Source organism: Gopherus flavomarginatus, chromosome 23 (assembly GCF_025201925.1).
Source record: "Gopherus flavomarginatus isolate rGopFla2 chromosome 23, rGopFla2.mat.asm, whole genome shotgun sequence".
Taxonomy (NCBI): Eukaryota; Metazoa; Chordata; order Testudines; family Testudinidae; genus Gopherus; species Gopherus flavomarginatus.
Genome location: NC_066639.1, coordinates 17,539,081 through 17,560,117, shown reverse-complemented (window position 1 = coordinate 17,560,117; position 21,037 = coordinate 17,539,081). Strand labels below are relative to the sequence as shown.

At 67.0% G+C, this 21,037-nt stretch overlaps 2 protein-coding genes and 1 non-coding gene across 8 annotated transcripts; 2 read left to right on the top strand and 1 right to left on the bottom strand.

The window, feature by feature from the left end:
• Positions 1 to 1,458: 1,458 nt before the first annotated feature.
• LOC127039673 (2-acylglycerol O-acyltransferase 2-B-like) lies at positions 1,459 to 7,457 on the top strand. The gene is made up of 6 exons (XM_050933519.1): positions 1,459 to 1,647; positions 3,106 to 3,284; positions 3,506 to 3,710; positions 4,345 to 4,519; positions 6,367 to 6,566; positions 7,295 to 7,457. The coding sequence occupies exons 1-6, from the start codon at positions 1,554 to 1,556 to the stop codon at positions 7,447 to 7,449; spliced, it is 1,008 nt and encodes a 335-aa protein (XP_050789476.1). The 5' UTR covers positions 1,459 to 1,553; the 3' UTR covers positions 7,450 to 7,457.
• A 1,907-nt stretch (positions 7,458 to 9,364) lies between these two features.
• Positions 9,365 to 19,000, top strand: MOGAT3 (monoacylglycerol O-acyltransferase 3). 6 transcript variants are annotated; one of them, XM_050933514.1, is made up of 8 exons: positions 9,365 to 10,026; positions 10,727 to 10,917; positions 13,220 to 13,327; positions 13,586 to 13,656; positions 14,126 to 14,330; positions 15,339 to 15,507; positions 16,993 to 17,559; positions 18,888 to 19,000. In XM_050933514.1, exons 2-8 carry the CDS (start codon positions 10,845 to 10,847, stop codon positions 18,943 to 18,945), a joined length of 1,251 nt encoding a protein of 416 aa, XP_050789471.1. In that variant the 5' UTR covers positions 9,365 to 10,026; positions 10,727 to 10,844; the 3' UTR covers positions 18,946 to 19,000. The 6 variants fall into 6 exon arrangements, with proteins under 6 accessions (XP_050789471.1, XP_050789469.1, XP_050789470.1 ...); XM_050933512.1 differs by lacking the exon at positions 18,888 to 19,000 and adding an exon at positions 17,713 to 17,918 and having other exon boundaries at positions 16,993 to 17,617; XM_050933516.1 differs by lacking the exon at positions 18,888 to 19,000 and having other exon boundaries at positions 9,370 to 10,026; positions 16,993 to 17,171; positions 17,263 to 17,472.
• Positions 19,001 to 20,447: 1,447 nt separating this feature from the next.
• On the bottom strand, positions 20,448 to 20,521 carry TRNAT-AGU (transfer RNA threonine (anticodon AGU)). The gene has a single exon. It is a non-coding gene; the product is annotated as a tRNA-Thr (tRNA).
• Positions 20,522 to 21,037: the final 516 nt, after the last annotated feature.

The window sequence follows — 21,037 nt, the reverse complement described above, 5'->3', positions numbered from 1 at the left end:
CTGAGGCCCACCCCAGCTGCCCCCACACCTCCAGGCTTTGACTCTCTCCTGGGCAAACCAGTCCCCTGGATGCTTCGTTCCCAGCCCCTCCGGCCAGCTCCTCGCAGGGGACAGGCCCAGCCATGGGGTGCCGGGCTACAGACCATGGGCCGGTCTCTGTGCCCCGTTAGCCCATCGCCATCACACTTGCCCTGCACCGATCCCGCCCCCTAGATACTTGTGTAACACACGGGGGAAACCGAGTCACGCACACAGTATTCAGAGAGCGTTAAGGACGTTCCTGCTTGGGCACAGTGGGGTGTGTGTAGGGGGCGGTTTGGGAATATGGATGTACCCGGAGGGGGGTGTTTGTGGGAGAGACAGCCAGGCAGAGAACAGCACCTTGCGCAGGGGGGTCCTCGCGCCTGGGTGAGTTTGTCCCACAGTCGCCGACCGGCCCTCAGAGAAGGTTTCGTCTCCAGCCCAGACGAGCTCTCCCCTGATCACAGAAAGTTCCCTTGGGCCAGAGGAGCGGAGGCCCCAGCACCCCGTGATGTTGGCTGGGACGCCTGGGACCACCTGCCCCCCAGGGCGCGGCCGGTCTTTTGGGTTCGCTTCCCACGGGCGGCCCTGGGCCCTGCTCTGTGCTGAGTTTGGGCCTCCAGCTTTTCCAGGTGGGTTTGAATTCTGATCCCGGCCAGCCTGGGGTCACGGCGGGTTTGATCAGCAACAGCCCCCTCTACAGGGAAAATAGCGACTGGTCCGGGAGCCAGGACTCACCCACCCTCAGGGCCCCCAGGCCCACTCCACCCCTGCCCTTGGGCATCATACAGGCACGGTTTCGGGGGGTGGGGGTGGGAACCAGTCTGGTCACTCAGGGAGGGGCCACCTCAGTGGGTGGGGCCGGATTGGGGAGGGGACGGTGCAGGGAGGTGAGGGAGTGGTGCAGAGGGGACAGGTCTGGGGAGGGGGCAGTTCAGGAGGGGTGTGTTCAGGGGGCGTGGCTGGTGCAGGGAGGGGCGGGGTCAATGCAGAGGGAAGGGGCCGTCTAGGGGGGACAGGGGCCGTTTAGGAGGTGTTGGTGCAGGGGGCGGGGTCAGTTCAGGGGGCGGGGCCGGCGCGGGTAGGGGCGGAGTCAGTGCAGAGGGGCGGGGCCGGCGCAGGAGGGGCGTGGTCAGTGCAGGGGGCGGGGTCAGTTCAGGGGCGGGGCCGGCGCAGGGAGGGGCGTGGTCAGTGCAAGAGGCGGGGTCAGTTCAGGGGCAGGGCCAATGCAGAGGGGCGGGGGCCGCGCAGGTGGGAGAGGGGCCGTTCAGAAGGGGTCGTGTCGGGGGCGTGGTCTGTTCAGGGGGCGGGGCCGGCGCAGGGAGGGGCGTGGTCAGTGCAAGGGGCGGGGACAATGCAGAGGGGCGGTGCCGCGCAGGTGGGAGAGGGGCCGTTCAGAAGGGGTCGTGTCGGGGGCGTGGTCAGTTCAGGGGGCGGGGCCGGTGCAATGGGTTAAATGCCCCAGGCTGGCCCCGCGCTCCCAGCCCCCCACGCTGCTCCCAGCCTGGTCCCGCTGTCGGCCCGGCCCGGCCATGCCGATCCGCTTTGCCCCGCTGCGCCTCCCGCTGCGGCGCCGGCTGCAGACCGCCGCGGTCCTGCAATGGGTCTTCTCCTTCCTGGCGCTGGGTGAGGGGCGCTGGGGGTACGGGGGGTGCTGGGGGGCAGCTGCTCGGGGGGTCCCTCTAGGGGAGGCTCTGCAGGGGGACGGGGTTCCCCCCTAAGCCTTAGCTCCCCTTCCCAGACGCCTGGGTCCCTTCTCCGGAGTGGGGGTTGAGACCCCCCCGCAGTCTAGTGACTGGGGGGACGCCAGATACTGAAATGTGGGAGTTGAGCTCCCCCCATGCTGACTGAGGGGTGTCTCCTCTGCCCCCTAACCCCGCCTGTTGTGCGGTGTCTCCCAAGTAGGCTCCCCGCTTGGAGTTCTGTGTGTGTGGGGGGGTGTTAACAGGTGCGGGGAGGGGGCCAGGTGGGTGCTGAGATATGACCCCCCCATCCGCTGCAAAGCGCCCCCTACCTGCTGCGGGGGGGAAGGATCCCTGCTGCTGTTCTCAGCGCTTGTGGGGCTGCAGGGAGAGTGAGTGGGGGGAGAGACGCCTCCTGCCCCGCACCTACCCCTAGGGCCGGTATGTGCCACCCTGGACTCAGGGCCAGTTCGGGAGGGGGCATTTTTTGGGGGGTGAGGGGAAAGTAAGCACCAGTTGTGGGGTGCATGGGGGGGAGTGGGGCAGCGGGTGTCTCTGTGGGGGGGAGTGGGGCTGGTGCATTGAGGGAATATGCGGAGTATATGGGGGCCATGCATGGGGTGAAGCATCCCGGGGGTGCATCGGGGGCAGTAGCTGTGGGGGAGAAACTGGGGCTGGTGCATTGGGGGCAATCAGGGGTGGGTACATGGGGGGACGCATGGGGGCAACACCCTGGAGTTCGGGGTGTCTGGGGGCAGCAGCCCTGGGGAGGAGTGGGGCTGGTGTGTTGGGGGATGATGCATGGGGTGGAGCCGCTCTGGGGAGGAGTGGGGCTGGTGTGTTGGGGGAATGCATTGGGGTGAGCAGCTCGGAGTTGGGGGTGCATTTGGGAGAGGGGCTGCAGGGGGGAGCAGCCCCGGGGTGGAGTGGGGCTGGTGCAATGTGGGGTGGGTGCATGGGAGGAGCAGCCCTGGGGAGGAGTGGGGCTGATGCAATGGGGGTGGGTACATGGGGGAGCAGACCGGAGTTGGGGAGGCCTGAGGGGACTGGGGCAGGTACAATGGGGGGTGGGTACATGGGGGCGCTGCAGGAGGGAGCAGCCCCATGGTGGGGGGTTGGGTGCATGGGGGTGGGCTGCGGGGGAGAGCAGCCCCACGGGGGGGGTTGGGTGCAGGGGGGAGCAGCCTGCCCCATGGTGGGGGGGGGTTGGCTGCAGGGGGGAGCAGCCCCACGGGGGGGGTTGGGTGCAGGGGGGAGCAGCCTGCCCCATGGTGGGGGGGGGTTGGCTGCAGGGGGGAGCAGCCCCACGGGGGGGGGTTGGGTGCAGGGGGGAGCAGCCTGCCCCACGGGGGGGGCTGGGTGCAGAGGGGGCTGGTCCCTAACTCCCCCCTCTCCCCCCCAGCCCAGTGCTGCCTGGCCCTGTTCCTGCTGGCGCTGCTGGGGGAGCTCTGGCTGCCCGCCCTGCTCTACGCTGCCTGGCTCTACCTGGACCGGGAGACCCCGGCCCGCGGGGGGCGCCGCTCGCCCTGGGTCCGCCGCTGGGCCGTGTGGCGGCACTTCCGTGACTATTTCCCCATCACGGTGAGAGCCCGGGCTGCCCCCTCCCGGCCCGGTATCGCGGGTCCCCCCCGGTGACCCTTAGGGGGGGCTGGGCCCCAGGCCCCCTATTGTGTCCCCCCAGTGGTCCTTGGCAGGGGGGCTGCTGCATCCTGGGGGGTCCCCCTACCCTGCGGTGTCTTGACACCCCCGCTTTCCCTGCCCCATGTTGGGGGCCCCCCCTCAGCCCTCCCCTCTCTCCGCAGCTGGTGAAGACGGCGCCCCTGGACCCCTCCCGCAATTACCTCTTCGGGTTCCACCCCCACGGGGTGCTGGTGGCCGGCGCCTTCGGGAACTTCTGCACCGAGGCCACGGGGTTCGGGGAGCTGTTCCCGGGGCTCACGCCCCACCTGCTCATGCTGCCCTTCTGGTTCCGCCTGCCCCTCTTCCGCGACTACATCATGAGCGGGGGTGAGCGCGCCCGGACGCCTGGGTTCTCTCCTGGGGCGGGGAGGGAAGGGGGGGTTGGGAGCCAGGACTCCTGGGTTCACCCCCTGGCTCTGGGAGGGGAGGGGGGGCTGGTGGGTCAGAGCAGGGGGCGCTGGGAGCCAGGACTCCTGGGTTCTCTCCCCAGCTCTGGGAGGGGAGTGGGGGCTGGTGGGTTAGAGCAGGGGGCTGGGAGCCAGGACTCCTGGGTTCTCTCCCTGGCTCTGGGACGGGAGTGGGGTCTGGTGGGTCAGAGCAGGAGGGGGCTGGGAGCCAGGACTCCTGGGTTCTCTCCCCGGCTCGGGCAGGAGAGTGGGGGCTGGTGGGTTAGAGCAGGGGGGCTGGGAGCCAGGACTCCTGGGTTCTCTCCCCGGCTCTGGGAGGGGAGTGGGGGCTGGTGGGTCAGAGCAGAGGGGCTGGGAACCAGGACTCCTGGGTTCTCTCCCCGGCTCTGGGAGGGGTGTGAGGTTTAGTTGAGGGGTGCGGGGTAGCCAGGACTCCTGGGTTCTCTCCCCTGCTCTGGGAGGGGTGTGGGGTTTAGTTGTGGGGTGGAGGGTAGCCAGGACTCCTGGGTTCTCAGCCCAGGCAGCGCGGTAACTGTCCTGTTTTCTCGCTCCAGGTCTGGTCTCCTCGGACAAGGCCAGTGTCTCCTACCTCCTGGGCCACGAGGGTGGGGGGCAGGTGGCTGTGATCGCAGTGGGGGGCCCCCCTGAGTCGCTGGAAGCCCGGCCCGGGGCACTGACCCTCCAGATCCTCAGCCGCAAGGGGTTCATCAAGGCAGCCCTGCAGCACGGGTGAGCTGGGGGCGGGGAATGGCTGGGGGGGGCGGTGGAGGAAGGGAGCGGGAATGGCTCAGGTTGGGGGGGACTCCTGGGGGGGCATGGAATTGACACGCATGGGATTATGGTATGCGGGGGCTCGGGATTTCAGGGGGCTGGGGAGGGGGTGACAAAGTGGAGGGGTGCAGCAGGGGAGGACTTGGGGGCAGGTGGGGATGCAGGAATCCTGAGGGCTGGATGTGCAGGGGAGGTGTGGGGGGCTGGGGGAGCAGGGTGGAGCGGGGGGGTGTCCGGAGGGGCACAGATCTGGGATGTTGGAACTGTGGGGCAGTGGCTGGAGGAGTGGGGGGCACTGGGGAGGGGATGTCGGGCCGGGCACAGACTGGGGGGGCAGTGGCTGGAGAAGTGGGGGGGCATTGGGCAGGGCACTGAATGGGGGTATTGGAGAGGGGGCATCGGGCAGGGCACAGATGGGGGGCAGAGGCAGGAGGAGTTGGTGGAGTCAGACAGGGCACAGATGGGGGGCAGAGGCTGGGGGAGTTGGGCTGGGCACAGCTCGGGGGCAGTGGCTGGAGGAGAGGAGGCATCAGGCAGGGCACAGATGGGGGGGCCGTGGCTGGAGAAGTGGGGGGCATTGGGCAGGGGCCGTCGGGCAGGGCACTGAATGGGGGGTATTGGGGAGAGGGTGTTGAACTGGGCACAGATCGGGGGGCAGAGGCTGGAGGAGAGGGGGGCATTGGGCAGGGCACAGATCAGGGGGGCAGTGGTTGGAGGAGTGGGGGGTATTGGAGAGGGGGCATCAGGCAGGGCACAGATGGGGGGGCAGTGGCTGGAGGAGAGGGGGGTGTTGGGCCGGGCACAGCTTGGGTGCAGTGGCTGGCTGAGAGGGGGGCATTGGGCAGGGCACAGATCGGGGGCAGTGGCTGGAGGAGAGGGGGCATAGGGCAGGGCACAGACCAGGGGCGCAGTGGCTGGAGGAGAGGGGGGCATAGGGCAGGGCACAGACCAGGGGCGCAGTGGCTGGAGGAGAGGGGGGCATAGGGCAGGGCACAGACCAGGGGCGCAGTGGCTGGAGGAGAGGGGGGCATAGGGCAGGGCACAGACCAGGGGCGCAGTGGCTGGAGGAGAGGGGGGCATAGGGCAGGGCACAGACCAGGGGCGCAGTGGCTGGAGGAGAGGGGGGCATAGGGCAGGGCACAGACCAGGGGCGCAGTGGCTGGAGGAGAGGGGGGCATAGGGCAGGGCACAGACCAGGGGCGCAGTGGCTGGAGGAGAGGGGGGCATAGGGCAGGGCACAGATGGGGGGGGCAGTGGCTGGAGGAGAGGGGGCATCAGGCAGGGCACAGATGGGGGGGGCAGTGGCTGGAGGAGAGGGGGCATCAGGCAGGGCACAGATGGGGGGGGCAGTGGCTGGAGGAGAGGGGGGTGTTGGGCCAGGCACAGCTTGAGTGCAGTTGCTGGCTGAGAGGGGGGCATTGGGCAGGGCACAGATCGGGGGCAGTGGCTGGAGGAGAGGGGGCATCGGGCTGGGCACAGACCAGGGGGGCAGTGGCTGGAGGAGAGGGGGACATAGGGCAGGGCACAGACCAGGGGCGCAGTGGCTGGAGGAGAGGGGGGCATAGGGCAGGGCACAGACCAGGGGCGCAGTGGCTGGAGGAGAGGGGGACATAGGGCAGGGCACAGATCGGGGGCAGTGGCTGGAGGAGAGGGGGGCATTGGGCAGGGGCTGGAGGAGGGGCATTGGGCAGGCATCTGGGGGAGGGGTCCCGGGCAGAGCAGCAGCCGGTGCAAGGGGGCCAGGACATGGGGAGTGAGGGCCATGGCTCCGGGAGGCCGCCCCTGACCCGCCCCTCTCCCCGCAGCGCCGCCCTGGTGCCCGTGTTCTCCTTCGGGGAGAACGAGCTGTTCCACCAGGTGCCGAACCCCCGGGGCTCGCTGGTTCGGGCCGTCCAGGAGCGGCTGCAGAAGCTCATGGGGCTGGCGCTGCCCCTGTTCCACGCCCGCGGCGTCTTTCAGTACAGCTTCGGCCTGCTGCCCTTCCGGCGCCCCATCCACACCGTGGGTGAGCCGGGCCGGGGGCGGGGAGTCAGGATGCCTGGGTTCTCCCCGGTGCTGGGAGGGCAGTGGGGGCTGGTGGTTGGAGCAGGGGGGCTGGGAGCCAGGACTCCTGGGTTCTCTCTCTGGCTCTGGCAGGAGAGTGCGGGCTGGTGGGTTAGAGCAGGGAGGGCTGGGAGCCAGGACTCCTGGGTTCTCTCCCCGGCTCTGGGAGGGGAGTGGGGGCTGGTGGGTTAGAGCAGGGGAATGGGGGCCAGGACTCCTGGGTTCTCCTGCCAGCTCTGGCAGGGGAGTGGGGGTTGGGGGGTTAGAGCAGGGGCGTTGGGAGCCAGGACTCCTGGGTTCTGTCCCCGGCTCTGGGAGAGGAGTAGGGACTGATGGTTAGAGCAGGGGGGTGCTGGGATCCAGGACTCCTGGGTTCTCTCCCTGCAGCAAGTTTGGGGTGCTGAAGTTGGCACATCCTGTGCTGAACAGCAGTAGCGGGGAGCTGTGTGCCGGGGGGGCGGTGGTGGGGGCGGGGAGCGGGAAGAGACCCCAGCTGGGCTGTGGGGGGAGCTGGCGGCTGGGGCGTGTCTGTCTGCAGTGTCTGGCAGGACGGGGGCCTTGCCAGCTGTTCTCTGACCCAGTCCCCCCATGCCCGCCCCAGGGGATCATTACTATTGCCCCATACAGAGCCAGGCTTTACCGGTGCGTCTCTGGGGGGGGATCTGCCGCTAACCCTGTCTCCTCCCCCAGTGGGGGCGCCCATTCTGGTGCCCAGGACGCCCTGCCCGTCCCACCAGGCCGTCGACCGGCTCCACGCCACCTACCTGGAGCGGCTCATCGCGCTTTTCGAGGAGCACAAGACCAAGTACGGGGTCCCCCCGGAGAAGCACCTCAATCTCATCTAGGGGCGCTGCCCCCCATGCCAGGGCCCTGATGTGGGGGACAGGCCCTGTGGGGAGCACCGGGGGCTGCTCTGCTGGGGGGCAGTTCTTATTGGTTCCCCCCCATGGGGAGCCCTTGGAGGCTTGTTTTGGTTCCCCCTTCAGTGGGGAGGGGGCCCTACAGGGGGAACTTGGAGGAACCCCAACCCCCTGGGCCAGGCTGGGCTGCTCCCTGCCCCCCCCACTTTTGCCCCAGGGTCTGGCTGCCCATCAGCAGGGGTGTGGGGCAGGGGAGGGGCTGTGGGGTGTGCTGCCAGCCAGCCTCGCTCTGAGTCAGAGGGTATGGGGGGGCAGAGACTGCCCTTTCTCCTGCCCCCCCACTCCCACCCCCCCTGGATTCACCCTACTGCAATAGGGCAGTGGTTGTGCAACTGTGGCTGTGGGCCCCAGGGCTGTCTGGGCAGCATCTGCCCCCCCCCCGGCCTGGTGCCAGCTCCCTGGTTACTGGGCCAAACTAACTCCAGCCCCATGGGGCGTGCAATAAAAGACCTTCCTGTGCAGTTGGCTGGCGTGCTCTGTGGGGGGGGAAGGGGGGGCGCTGGGGGGTGGCACCAGGAGTATGAGGCAGGGGGTGATGGGCTACCAGGGTTTGTGTAGGGAGGGGAGTGCTGCCTCCACCCTGCCTCAGGTCACACAGCAACTTAGGGGCAGAGCCTGGCGGGGGAGAACCCAGGAGTACTGGCTCCCAGCCCCCCCGTGCTCTAACCACCAGCCCCCACTCCCCTCCCAGAGCCAGGGAGAGAACCCAGGAGTCCTGACTGAAAGGCCAGTCCCTTGCCCTGAGGCACTCAAAGGTGGTGGGGGCTTGGTGGGCCCAGGGCCTTGGCCTGGGGCCAGTTAAACATTTATCTTTCTGCAAACTCAGCCCAGGGCTGGGCAAAGGGCACAAGCAGACAGGCCAGGCATTGAGAAACCGAGGCAGCGTGGCACTGGGACTGGGGACATCTGCTTGGGAGCAGGACTCCTGGGTTCTCCCCCTGGCTCTGGGAGGGGAGTGGGGGCTGGTGGGTTGGAACAGGGGGGGCTGGGAGCCAGGACTCCTGGGTTCCCTTCTGACCCCCTATGTTCTAACTGCATTACATCCTCTTCCTTACAAACATGAGCTCCCAAGCTCGGTTAGCCCCATGGTCTGTCTTGCCCTGTGTCCTGTCTGACGCTGGCTGGTCCCACGACTCCAGGGGGATTGCAGAGAACAGGGTAACAGTGTGGGGGGAATCCCCTTGGTGTCTTGTCCGGGCATAGGGACACCCAGCATGGGGGGCTGCCCTCCAGGCACTGAGCTGGGGTTTGACCTCTGTCCCCTGGCAGGGAGTCCCACAGGTTAGTTGTGTGGCCAACCACGGCTTCCTTTGGTTTGTGTTAACCCCGCTGGCAGGTGCTGCTGGCTCAGGTGTGAGGGGAAGGAGGAACCGCCAGGCCTGGTTTTACAGCCCCGTGTCGTATGGTGCCCCCGGAGTCGTCTCTTCCTCCAGCCAGCAGCCCTAGTCCTTCCAGTCGCTCCGTGGACGGGAGCAGGTCTCTGTTCATTGCCTTTTCCCCGGTCTGCTCGCTGCTGTGTGGGAGGGGATGCCCAGAGCAGGACACAACGGCCTGGGGCCTGCCCCCCCCCCGGGCTTTATGGTACCACCATCGAACTCATCCGCTGAGGGGCCCATCTACCCTGGCGTCCTGGCTGGTTTGAAGGGGGATGTGCGCCTCCTAGTGGCTGACACCAGAAACACCAGCTGTTCTGCAAAATATCCCAGCTCCCCCCACACAGGCCTGTTTGAGATACTTTACCTAGCCAGCTACAAGTAGGGAGGGGGCCTGCCCCTCTCTGCAGCTTGGGGGACTGAACTGGCAACTGTGTGCCAGCTCGTGTCTGAGGCTGGGTGGGAGAGGTGGGGTGCCCCCTGCAGCTGGGCTAGGGGCTGTGTAAGGGGCTGCAGTGGGTCGAGGAGGGGCCTGGACTCTGCCCTGATCATGCCCCACCCAGCTCTGCACCTCGGATCAGGGCTGGGCATGCGGGGGTCTCCCTGGGCCAAGTGAAGGCAGCTGGTAGCTTGTTAAACCCTGAGGAAAATGAGGTGCAGACAGGGGAAGAGAGGTGCCTAAGTCTAGCAGGAGTCCTGGCCCCCACTCCCTTCCCAGAGCCGGGGAGAGAACCCAGGAGTCCTGGCTCCCAGGCCCCCCTGCTCTAACCCACCAGCCCCCACTCCCCTCCCAGAGCCGGGGAGAGAACCCAGGAGTCCTGGCTCCCAGGCCCCCCTGCTCTAACCCACCAGCCCCCACTGCCCTCCTGGAGCCCGGGAGAGAACCCAGGAGTCCTGGCTCCCAGCCCCCCCTGCTCTAACCCATCAGCCCCTACTCCCCTCCTGGAGCCCGGGAGAGAACCCAGGTGTCCGATCAGCACCATGTCCTCGCTCTGAATCTCTCCCTCCCGCCCCCACGCTTATCTCCTGCCCCGCCGGAGTCTCATGTCGCTTCCGGGGCCAAAGTGCGTCATCGTGAGTGGGACGTGGATCCGGAGCTGGGAGCAGCCCCCTGGGCGTGGAGTTGGTGGTGAGAGCCCCTTGCTGCTGGGGGGCAGGGGCCAGGCTCGGGGGGAGGGGTTGGGAGGGCAGGGGCTGGGTGAGTCTGGCGGGGGGGGGTTGTAGGGTAACAGTCCCCATGCCCTGTCTCAGAGCCAGGAACATATAACCAGCCCCGTGCCCCACCCAGAGGCGGCTGCATCTCAGTGCTGGGCGAGGGATCCCTGCATCACCGGCCACCCCGCCCCAGAGGTGGCTGCATCTCAGCACCAGGCGAGGGGTCCCTGGGTAACCAGCCGCCCCACCCCAGAGGTGGCTGCATCTCAGCACCAGGCGAGGGGTCCCTGGGTAACCAGCCGCCCAGCACCAGAGGTGGCTGCATCTCAGTGCCGGGCTAGGTGTCCCTGTGTCACCAGCTCTCCTGCCCCAGAGGTGGCTGCATCTCAGCGCTGGGCGAGGGGTCCCTGGGTAACTGGCCGCCCAGCACCAGAGGTGGGCGCATCTCAGTGCCAGGCTAGGTGTCCGTGTCACCAGCTCTACTACCCCAGAGGTGGCTGCATCTCAGCGCTGGGCGAGGGGTCCCTGGGTAACCAGCCGCCCCATCCCAGAGGTGGCTGCATCTCAGCACCAGGCGAGGGGTCCCTGGGTAACCGGCCGCCCCGCCCCAGAGGTGGGCACATCTCATCACCAGGTGAGGGGGTCCCTGTGTCACCAGCTCCCCTACCCCACAGGTGGCTGCATTTCAGTGCCGGGCGAGGGGTCCTTGGGTGAGGAGGTGCCCGGCCGGGCCCGGACTCGGTTCTCTCATCCCAGCCAGGGGCTTTGTGGAGCCAGGCTCCCCCAAGCAGGATGACTGGCGCCCTGAAGAAGCACCTTGAGCTGCTGAGCGTGTTTCAGTGGGTTATGACCTTCCTCTTCTTCGGTAAGTGAGGCCAAGAGGGGCAGGGGCAGGGGGAGGGGGGGTCTGACTCTTGCAATGAGGGAGGTGGGTGCTGCCAAATACGCTGGTCAGAACATCCCCTGGCAAGGAGTTCCACAGGTTAACAAAGCGTTTCATCTCGTTTGTATTAAGCCTGCTGCCTGTTAATTTCGTCAGGCAACCCCTGGGGCCTTATGCTGTGTGAAGGGGTAAATAACACTTCCCTCTTCACTTTCTGTGCACCATTCCTGGTTTTATAGCCCTCGATCGGATCCCCCCTGAGGCGTCTCTGTTCCAAGCTGACCAGGCTCCGTCTTCGTAGTCTGGCCTCGGACGGGAGCCGTTCTCTTGTACTTAAAGTTCTGTGCAGGATCTTTTCAGGGGGATTAGGGCAAAACGGCACATTTCTTAGTAATCCAGGTATTGGTTACCACTGTATCCTATGCAGATGAGCTATAACTTCCAGATAATGTTTTCACCTCTTAGCTCACACTCACCCACTGCGTCGTCGTCTTGTTACCAACTAGCTGCTCCCCCTAACTGCACTGGCCAGGTGAGTTAGCTGCGGGAGGGGTGGAGCCGGGTTTCTGCCGATCCGGATCGATGCTCCATGTTGACAAGACGAGACTCAGGGTCCTGTGCACGGGCTCACATTTATAGCAGCTTCTCTCTCCTGAAAATCTCTACCAGCTCCGAAATCTGTGTCTGTTGGGCCTTTGTCCTGCTTTCTTCTGAGGGTTGTCCCAATGCTGCACCGAGGTGTTTCCAAAAGCAGGTGCTGGCTTCTAACCCCCCAGGGAGGCCGTCAGTGTCTGCTCCTCTTTCCTGAGCCCACTTGACACGTTTTAGTGTCCTTGGGTCTGGCTCCCAGCTCCTCTGCAAGGGGTGCAGCTGTCTGGAGGTGCTGCCTTCCCACCTTGCTCATTCACACCTCGGTCATTCAACGGGGCAATTGATTAAGGGAGTGGGGGGGGGATCTTATTCTGCTCGCAAAAAGACATGTTTCTTCTACTGTAACTCTCCTTAGGGGCTACAACGTTATCCCAGGGCTGGACACTAGGTTCTCTATACGTTTTCCTACACAGGGGTCTGATACAAAGTTGTATGAAAATAGCTCAACACAGGGATTTCTCTACAGTTCTGTACCCTGGATCACCAGTGCTGCCTTTCTCTGAACCTTTGCCAGTCCCACTAGATCCTTTCTGCGATGGGGCGACCACACCTGCCCACAGTATTCGAGGGGTGGGCGTCCCATGGATTTATAGAGAGGCAACAGGATATTTTCTGTCCGATTCTCTCTCCCTTTCTTAATGATTCCCAACTTTTTGGTCGCATTTCCGGCTGCGGCTGCACCTGGAGTGGCTGTTTGCAGAGACCTCTCCACAGGGACTCCAAGATCTCTCCTGAGCGGGAACAGCTCATTCAGCCCCCATCCCTGGAGATGCCGAGTTGGGATGATGTTTCCAATGTGCATCACTTTGCATTGATCAACACTGAATTTCACCTGCCACGTTGTTGCCCCGTCACCCAGTTCTGGGAGATCCCTTTGTAGCTCTCCCCAGCCTGCCTGGGACTGAACTATCCTGAGCAGTTTTGTATCATCTGCAGATGTTGCCACCTCACTCTTCCCCCTTTATCCAGATGGTTTATGACTCTGTTGAACAGGACGGGGTCCGGCACAGGCCCCTGGGGGCACCACGATTTCCCTCTCTCCACGCTGAAAACTGCCCATTTGTTCCTACCCTTTGTTTCCTGTCTGTTACCCAGTTACTGATCCAGGAGGGGACCTCCCCTCCTGTCCCATCACAGCTGACTTTGCCTAAGAGCCTTAGGGGAGGGGGCTGGGCAAAGGCTTTCCGGAAATCGAAATACCCTCTATCCACTGGGTCCCCCTGGGCCACGTGTCTGTTCAGCCCCTCCACGAATTCTAGTAGATTGGTGAGGCGCGATTTCCCTTTACTAAAACCACGGTGACTCTTCCCCAAGTTCTGTTCATCTCCCTGTCTGACAATTCTGTTCTTTGCTAGAGTTTCAGCCAGTTTGCCCGGTACTGAAGTCAGGCTTACTGGCCTGTGATTGCCGGGATCACCTTGGCGTTAGGTTAGCTGGCCTCCAGGCATCGGGTCCAGCGGCTGAGTTAGGTGATAGGTGACACACTCTGCAGTTTCCCGAGTTCCTGCAGATCTGGGGTGATCCCGGCTGGGCCTTGCGGCGGGTCGCTGTGTGATGGATCCATTTGTTCTACAATCTCCTCGTTGGACACCTCAGTGTGGGGCCGGCCCTCAGCTCTGTCCTCCCCCGACAGGTGCCTTCTTCACGTCCCTGCTGTTCTATCTGCTCTTCACCCGTCTCTGGGCCGTCTCTGTGCTGTACTTCATGTGGTGGGTGCTCGACCGCGACACCCCAGAGAGAGGTGAGTGTCCCTGCCCCCCGACCCCGTTCCCCACCATCCCTGCTGGAGCCAGCCAGTCTCTGCCCCATTCCCCGGCCCCCGGAGCCAGCCAGTCCCAGTCCTGGGGCCAGGTGGGAGCCAGTGCCCCACAGAGGGGACAGGCCCCTACCTCATTCCCCACCCCCCTGAGCCAGCCAGTCCCTGCCCTGGGGCCAGTGGGAGCCAGCACCCCCCCAGAGGGGACAGGCCCCATTCCTCCCCCCATATCTCTCCCTGCAGGCGGCCGACGTTCAGACTGGATGCGACGCTGGCGAGTCTGGCAGCATTTGACTGATTATTACCCCGTCAAGGTAATGGGGGGGGGGTCTCAGGGGGCATCTGCTCAGCTCAAGGGGGTAAGGAATGGGGCGGGGGGTGAGGGGATTGAGGAGCAGTGGAGGCAGGAAGGGGGGGTTGGGGCAGTGGGGCTGGGACAGGGTGGGTATGTTGGGGAGGTCGCATCAGAGTCTGAATATTCAACCCCCCCCGGACTGCCTGTCTGTCCGACCCTCCCTTGCCCCTACTGGCTCATGTCTTCTGTCCAAATTGTCCATCTCTCCCCACCCATTTCCTGCCTCCAGGGGCTGCCCCCCTGCTCCCCCCTCTGCCCCACACCAACCGCTCCATGAACCCCCGTTCCCACAGTGACCCCTCAGCACCCCCCTTTATCCCCTCCAGCCCCCAGGCTGAGTCTGCTGCTCTCTCTGCCCCACAATGATCCCTGGCCCCTTCCTGACCCCCACATCCCTCGCTGACCTTTCCCCCCTCTGCCCCCCGCAGCTGGTGAAGACGGCGGCGCTGCCCCCCGACCGGAGTTACGTGCTGGGCTCCCACCCCCACGGCATCATGTGCGTGGGGGCCGCGGCCGCCTTCTGCACCGAGGGCCCCGGCTTCTCCTGTCTCTTCCCCGGCCTGCGGCCCAGCCTGGCGCTGCTGGCGGGGCTTTTCCGCCTGCCCCTCTACCGCGAGTACATGATGGGCTTTGGTGAGGGGCGGGGCCCCAGCAGGGGGGCTCTGGGGGGCAGAGACACCCCGGCATGGGGGGCACAGCGACACTCTCCTCGTCCTGGGGCAGGAGGGACTCTGGGGGGCAGGGACACCCCCACCTGGGCATGGGGGGTCTGGGGGGCAGAGACACCCCGGCATGGGGGGCACAGCGACACTCCCCTCGCCCTGGGGCAGGAGGAGCTCGGGGGGGCAGCAGGGATGGGGGGCACAGACACCCCCACCCCAGGCATGAGGGCTCCGGGGGGGCAGGGACACCCCCACCTGGGTATGGAGGACTCTGGGGGGTGGCAGGGACACCCCTGCCCTGGGCCTGGGGGGGCAGGGATGGGGGCCACAGACACCCCCACCCTGGGACATGGGGAGCTCTGGGGGGGCAGGGATGGGTAGCACAGAGACACTCCCCTCCCCTTGGGGCATGGGGGCACTCTGGGGAGGCAGGGACACTCCCACCCCGGGACATGGTGGGCTCTGGGGAGTGGGGGCGGCAGGGATGGGGGGCATAGAGACACTCCCCTCCCAATGGGACATGGTGGGCTTGGGAGGGGGGCAGGGACAAGGGGGATGGACTTGGGCTCTGGGGAGGAGGACATGGAGGGAGAAGCCTGTAGCTCCCTTCCCATGGCCATGTGCTATAGGGTGTGTATGTGTGTGTGGGGGGGTCTCCCATCCCTATAGGGGGGTCTCTCTTCTGGCCTCTGCCTCTTCCAGCTATAATAAGTTTATTTGGGGGTCACCCACTGCACTTACCCCTGTGCCCCCCCGAGGGACCCCCCCATGTCCAGGCTCCTCACCTGCCTCACCGGGGAAGTGGGACTTGTCCCCCGTTTGGCTCCCCATGCTCTGGGGGGGGTTAATTGTCCTCTGGAGTGGACCTGGGGGAGCTGCCAGCTTGTTCCCTGGGGAAAAGAGGGTGTTTGACCCCAGGGTGGAGAGAGGTTGCTGCTTCAGCCAACCCCCCAGCTCACTATCCCCCCACCCCCCGCAGGGATGTGTCCCGTGAGCCGCCCCAGCCTGGATTTCCTGCTTGCCCGGCCCGGCAACGCGGTGGTGATCGTGGTGGGGGGCGCGGCTGAGTCGCTGGACTGCGCCCCCGGGCAGCACCGCGTCACCCTGCAACGCCGCTCCGGCTTTGTGCGCCTGGCGCTGCAGCACGGGTGGGTACCAGCGGGGTGGTGGGAGGCTGGAGCATTGGGTGTGGGAGCTGGGGCACGAGGCGGGTGCTGGGTGGGTCCAGGTTGGGTGCCCTGAGATATGGACAGGTGCATTGGGGGCACGTGAGGTGGGCACCAGGCCGGTGCATTGGGTGGGTGCCATGTAATTGCATTGGGGGGGTGGCTGGGCACTGGGTGGGCAGGGGTGGGGGGACACTGGCGCCTGGGGCAGGTGAGCTGGGGCACAGGGCGGGTGCTGCATTGCTGTGGGGCACACTGAGGGGGCACGAGGATGGTGCATTGGGTGGGTGCCATGTGATTGCATTGGGGGGGTGTTGAGACAGGGCTGGGCAGGGGTCGGGGGACACCGGTGCCTGGGGCGGGTGAGCTGGGGCACCGGGCGGGTGCTGCACTGCTGGGGGGCACGCTGGGGTGGGCACCAGGCCAGTGCATTGTGGGGGGCACTGGGGTGGGTGAACTGGTGCCGGAAACTGGTGCTGCATTGCTGGGGGGCATGCTGGGGCGGGCACCAGGCCAGTGCATTGCAGGGGGGGGCACTGGGGCGGGTGCTGTGTTGCTGGAGGGCACTGGGGCGGGTGGGCTGGTGCCGGGGACGGGTGCTGCATTGCTGGGGGGGCAGGTTGGGACAGGCACCAGGCTGGTGCATTGCGGGAGGGGGCACTGGGGCGGGTGCTGCATTGCTGGGGGGCACGCTAGGGTGGGCACCAGGCTGGTGCATTGCGGGGGGCACTGGGACAGGTGAGCTGGGGCACAGGGCAGGTGCTGTGTTGCTGGGGGGGCACACTAGGGCAGGCACCAGGAAGGTGCATTGTGGGGGGCACTGGGACGGGTGAGCTGAGGCACAGGGCAGGTGCTGTGTTGCTGGGGCACACGCTAGGGCAGGTACCAGGAAGGTGCATTGCGGAGGGCACTGGGGTGGGTGCTGCATTGCTGGGGTGCATGCTAGGGCGGGCACCATGCCGGTGCATTGCAGGGGGCACTGGGGTGGGTGAGCTGGTGCCAGGGACAGGTGCTGCATTGCTGGGGGGGCATGCTGGGGTGGGCACCAGGCCGGTGCATTGTGGGGGGCACAGGGCGCATGCTGCATTGCTGGGGGGCAGATTGACAGGCACCAGGCCAGTGCATTGCAGCAGGAGGGCACTGGGGTGGGTGCTGCATTGCTGGGGGGCATGCTAGGGCGGGCACCAGGCCAGTGCATTGCGGGGGGCACTGGGGTGGGTGAGCTGGTGCCGGGGACAGGTACTGCGTTGCTGAGGGGCAGGCTGGGGCGGGCACCAGGCCAGTGCATTGCGGGGGGCACTGGGGCGCGTGCTGCATTGCTGGGGGGCACGCTGGGGTGGGCACCAGGCCAGTGCATTCTGGAGGGCACAGGGGTGGGTGCTGCATTGCTGGGGGTGCACCGTGTCGGGTGGAGGCTGGTGCTGCTCCCCTGCTCTAACCCCCCCGCCCCCCCACGTCTTGTGGCAGGGCCGCCCTGGTTCCCGTCTATTCCTTCGGGGAGAACGAGGTTTTCCGGCAGCTCATCTTCCGGCCGGGCAGCCGGCTCCGGCACCTGCAGCTCCGCTTCAAGGACCTGACGGGCTTCGCGCCCTGCCTGTTCTGGGGGCGCGGGCCGCTGCCCTTCCCCTCGCCTGTCACCGTCGTGGGTGAGGAGCCTGAGGAGGGGGTGGTCCCAGTCCCTGGGCCGGGCAGGGGTGGGGGATCCCAGCCCCCTGCTAACCCCCCCTCTCTCCACAGTGGGGAGCCCCATCCCGGTGCCGCGCCGCCCCCGCCCCACCCGCGCCGAGGTCGCTCACTACCACGGGCTGTACGTCGAGCAGCTTCGCCAGCTCTTCGACCGCCACAAAGTCAGCTGTGGGCTGCCGGCCTCCTGCCAGCTCAGCGTGGTGTAGGGCCCCCGGCAGGCCCCCTCCGGCCTCCTGCCAGCTCAGCGTGGTGTGGGGCCCCCGGGCACCTCGCGGCCTCCTGCCAGCTCAGCGTGGTGTGGGGCCCCCGGGCACCTCGCGGCCTCCTGCCAGCTCAGCGTGGTGTGGGGTCCCCGGGCACCTCGCGGCCTCCTGCCAGCTCAGCGTGGTGTAGGGCCCCCGGGCACCTCGCGGCCTCCTGCCAGCTCAGCGTGGTGTAGGGCCCCCGGCAGGCCCCCTCCGGCCTCCTGCCAGCTCAGCGTGGTGTAGGGCCCCTGGGCACCTCGCGGACTCCTGCCAGCTCAGCGTGGTGTAGGGCCCCCGGGCACCTCGCGGCCTCCTGCCAGCTCGGCGTGATGTGGGGCCCCCGGGCACCTCGCGGCTTCCTGCCAGCTCAGCATGGTGTAGGGCCCCCGGGCACCTCGCGGCCTCCTGCCAGCTCGGCGTGATGTGGGGCCCCCGGGCACCTCGCGGCCTCCTGCCAGCTCGGCGTGATGTGGGGCCCCCGGGCACCTCGCGGCCTCCTGCCAGCTCGGCGTGGTGTAGGGCTCCTGGGCACCTCGCGGCCTCCTGCCAGCTCAGCGTGGTGTAGGGCCCCCGGCCGGCCCCCTCCGGCCCCCTCCCAGCTCAGCCTGGTGTAGGGCCCCCGGGCACCTCGCGGCCTCCTGCCAGCTCAGCATGGTGTAGGGCCCCCCAGCCGGGCCCCTGGGCACCTCCAGGCCTCCTGCCAGCTCAGCGTGGTGTAGGGCCCCCGGCCAGCCCCCTCCGGCCTCCTGCCAGCTCAGCCTGGTGTAGGGCCCCCGGGCACCTCCTGGACTCCTGCCAGCTCAGCGTGGTGTAGGGCCCCCGGACGGCCCCCTCCGGCCTCCTGCCAGCTCAGCCTGGTGTAGGGCCCCCGGACACCTCCTGGACTCCTGCCAGCTCAGCGTGGTGTAGGGCCCCCCGGCTGGGCCCCTGGGCACCTCCCGGCCTCCTGCCAGCTCACTGTGGTGTAGGACCCCCTGGCTGTCCCCCTGGGTCCCCCGCAGCCTCCTGCCAGCTCAGCGTGGTGTAGGGCCCCCGGATGGGCCCCCGGGCCCCCCCGGCCTCCTGCCGTCCCTGTGCGGTGTAGAGATCCCCGGCCGGACCCCTCCAGCCTCCTGCCGTCCCTGCGCGGTGTAGAGACGCCCAGCCGGACCCCTGTGCTGGCTCCCCGGCCTTCTGCCAGCTCAGCGTGGTGTAGGACCCCCTGGCTGTCCCCCTGGGTCCCCCGCAGCCTCCTGCCAGCTCAGTGTGGTGTAGGGTCCCCCAGCCGGGCCCCTGGGCACCTCCAGGCATCCTGCCAGCTCAGCGTGGTGTAGGGCCCCCCGGCTGGGCCCCCGGGCACCTCCTGGACTCCTGCCAGCTTGGTGTGGTGTAGGGTCCCCCAGCCGGGCCCCTGGGCACCTCCAGGCATCCTGCCAGCTCAGCGTGGTGTAGGGCCCCCCGGCTAGGCCCCCAGGCCCCCCCGGCCTCCTGCCATCCCTGTTTGGTGTAGAGACCCCCAGCTGGACCCCTCCAGCTCCTGCCAGCTCAGCGTGGTGTAAGGCCCCGGCTGGGCCCCCGGGCCCCCCCGTCCCTGCGTGGTGTAGAGATCCCGAGCCGGACCCCTGTGCTGACTCCTCGGCCTCCTGCCAGCTCGGCGTGGTGTAAGGACCCTTCTTGCTTCACCCCCCTGCCAGTTTAGCATCAGCGGGGGACCCCCCCCTGCACCCAGTCCACAGGATCCTGCCAGTTTGGCCTTGTCTGGGGGTCCTGCGCCCCCCACGCAGGCCCCTCCCCCTGTCCGGCCGGCTCGGGGTCACCTGGCTCGCGCTGCACCCCCGGGCCGGGCCGGGCCCCCCCCTTGTCCTGCTGCTGCGAGCCCTGCGGCCGCCCCCACCCGGGGGGGAGCCGCTTCCTGCCCTCAATAAACGCTCTGAGTTTATTTTGCACCTCCAGCCTCCAGGGATTTTTATGCCTCTGCAGCGCCAGGGATGCAAACCAGCCCTCCCCCCCCCCGCTGTCCCTCCCCTCCACAGACCGGCAGCAGGGGCTGCCCAGACCCCCCAGCTGAGATACGGGCCCTGCCCAGACCCCCTCACCCCCGAGATCAGGCTGGGATGAAGGATTTGGGAGTGACAAATGGGAGGGGGGCGCATGCCTGTGCGCACAGACACCAGCTCCTCCCCCGAAGGGACTGGCCGGGGGGGGGGGGGGCTGCTGCTCTGTGACTCATGGAAATTTCCAGCCCTGGGAAAGTGGGACAGGGGGGCTGGGCGGGGGCCTGTGCCAGGGGAGATGAGGTGCTGGGAGGGGGGGCACCTTCTCTCACTCCTCTCCATGTCACGAGGCACCGGACGCCTGGGTCCCTCCCCCTTCATGCCCTAGGTTCTCCCGCCCCGACTTCACCGGACGCCTGGGTTCCTTCTCCCTTCATGCCTTAGGTTCTCCCGCCCCGACTTCACCGGACGCCTGGGTCCCTTCTCCCTTCATGCCCTAGGTTCTCCCGCCCCGACTTCACCGGACGCCTGGGTCCCTTCTCCCTTCATGCACCGGGCTCCTGCCCTCCATGCACTGGACGCCTGGGTCCCTCCCCCTTCATGTCCTAGGTTCTCCGGCCCCGACTTCACCGGACGCCTGGGTCCCTTCCCCCCTTCATGCCTTAGGTTCTCCCGCCCCGACTTCACCGGACGCCTGGGTCCCTCCCCCTTCATGCCCTAGGTTCTCCCGGCCCCACTTCACCGGACGCCTGGGTCCCTCCCCCTTCATGTCCTAGGTTCTCCCGCCCCTACTTCACCGGACGCCTGGGTCCCTCCCCCTTCATGCACCGGGCTGTCCCGCCCCCGCACCTGCGTGTGCTCGCGACTGGCCTTTTGCTGCAGCTACCCGACTCCGCGAATCCTTCCCGCAGCAAAAGGGCAGGGGTGGGGCTGTGATTTTTGGGGGTCCCCGGGGGTGGGGCTGTGATTTTTTTGGGGGTCCCCGCCCAGGAAAAAGGAGCACCCCTCCCCCCGCTGCAGGCACCGCTGGGATTCGAACCCAGGATCTCCTGTTTACTAGACAGGCGCTTTAACCAACTAAGCCACGGCGCCGGGCTGCTGGGTTGGGCGACGGGCGCCCCAGCTGCCTGCTGGCTACGGGGGTGGGGGGACGGAGGAGGAGCGGAAAAAGCGTGGGGGGGACTCAACTCTCTGGTTTTACCACCCCGCCTAACCAAAAAAAACCTCATGGTCCTGCTGTCCCTGCGAGTTGAATTGGGAGTCAGTCCGGATTGAACACCAACAGTGGCCTCCCCCCCATACACTCTGCACCAAGTGTGGAGGAGGTCCAGAGCTTTGCCTGGCTCGAGGAGGAGTTATGGGGTGGGGGTCGGCTCTTTGCCTAACCCAGCCCCCTGTCCCCGTCTGGGACCCCGGAGGCGGGCAGTGTTTACATGTGGCTGGCAGGAAGGGCACGGGAGGGAGGGCTTGGCCCTGGTGGGATCATCCTGTGTGTGTTGCCCTTGGAAGACCACACACACACACACATACACCCCTGGCCCCCTCAGGGCCCCCAGGCTTTGAATGGGGCATTTGTCTCAGCCCAGGGGGGCTAGGCACAGGAATCCC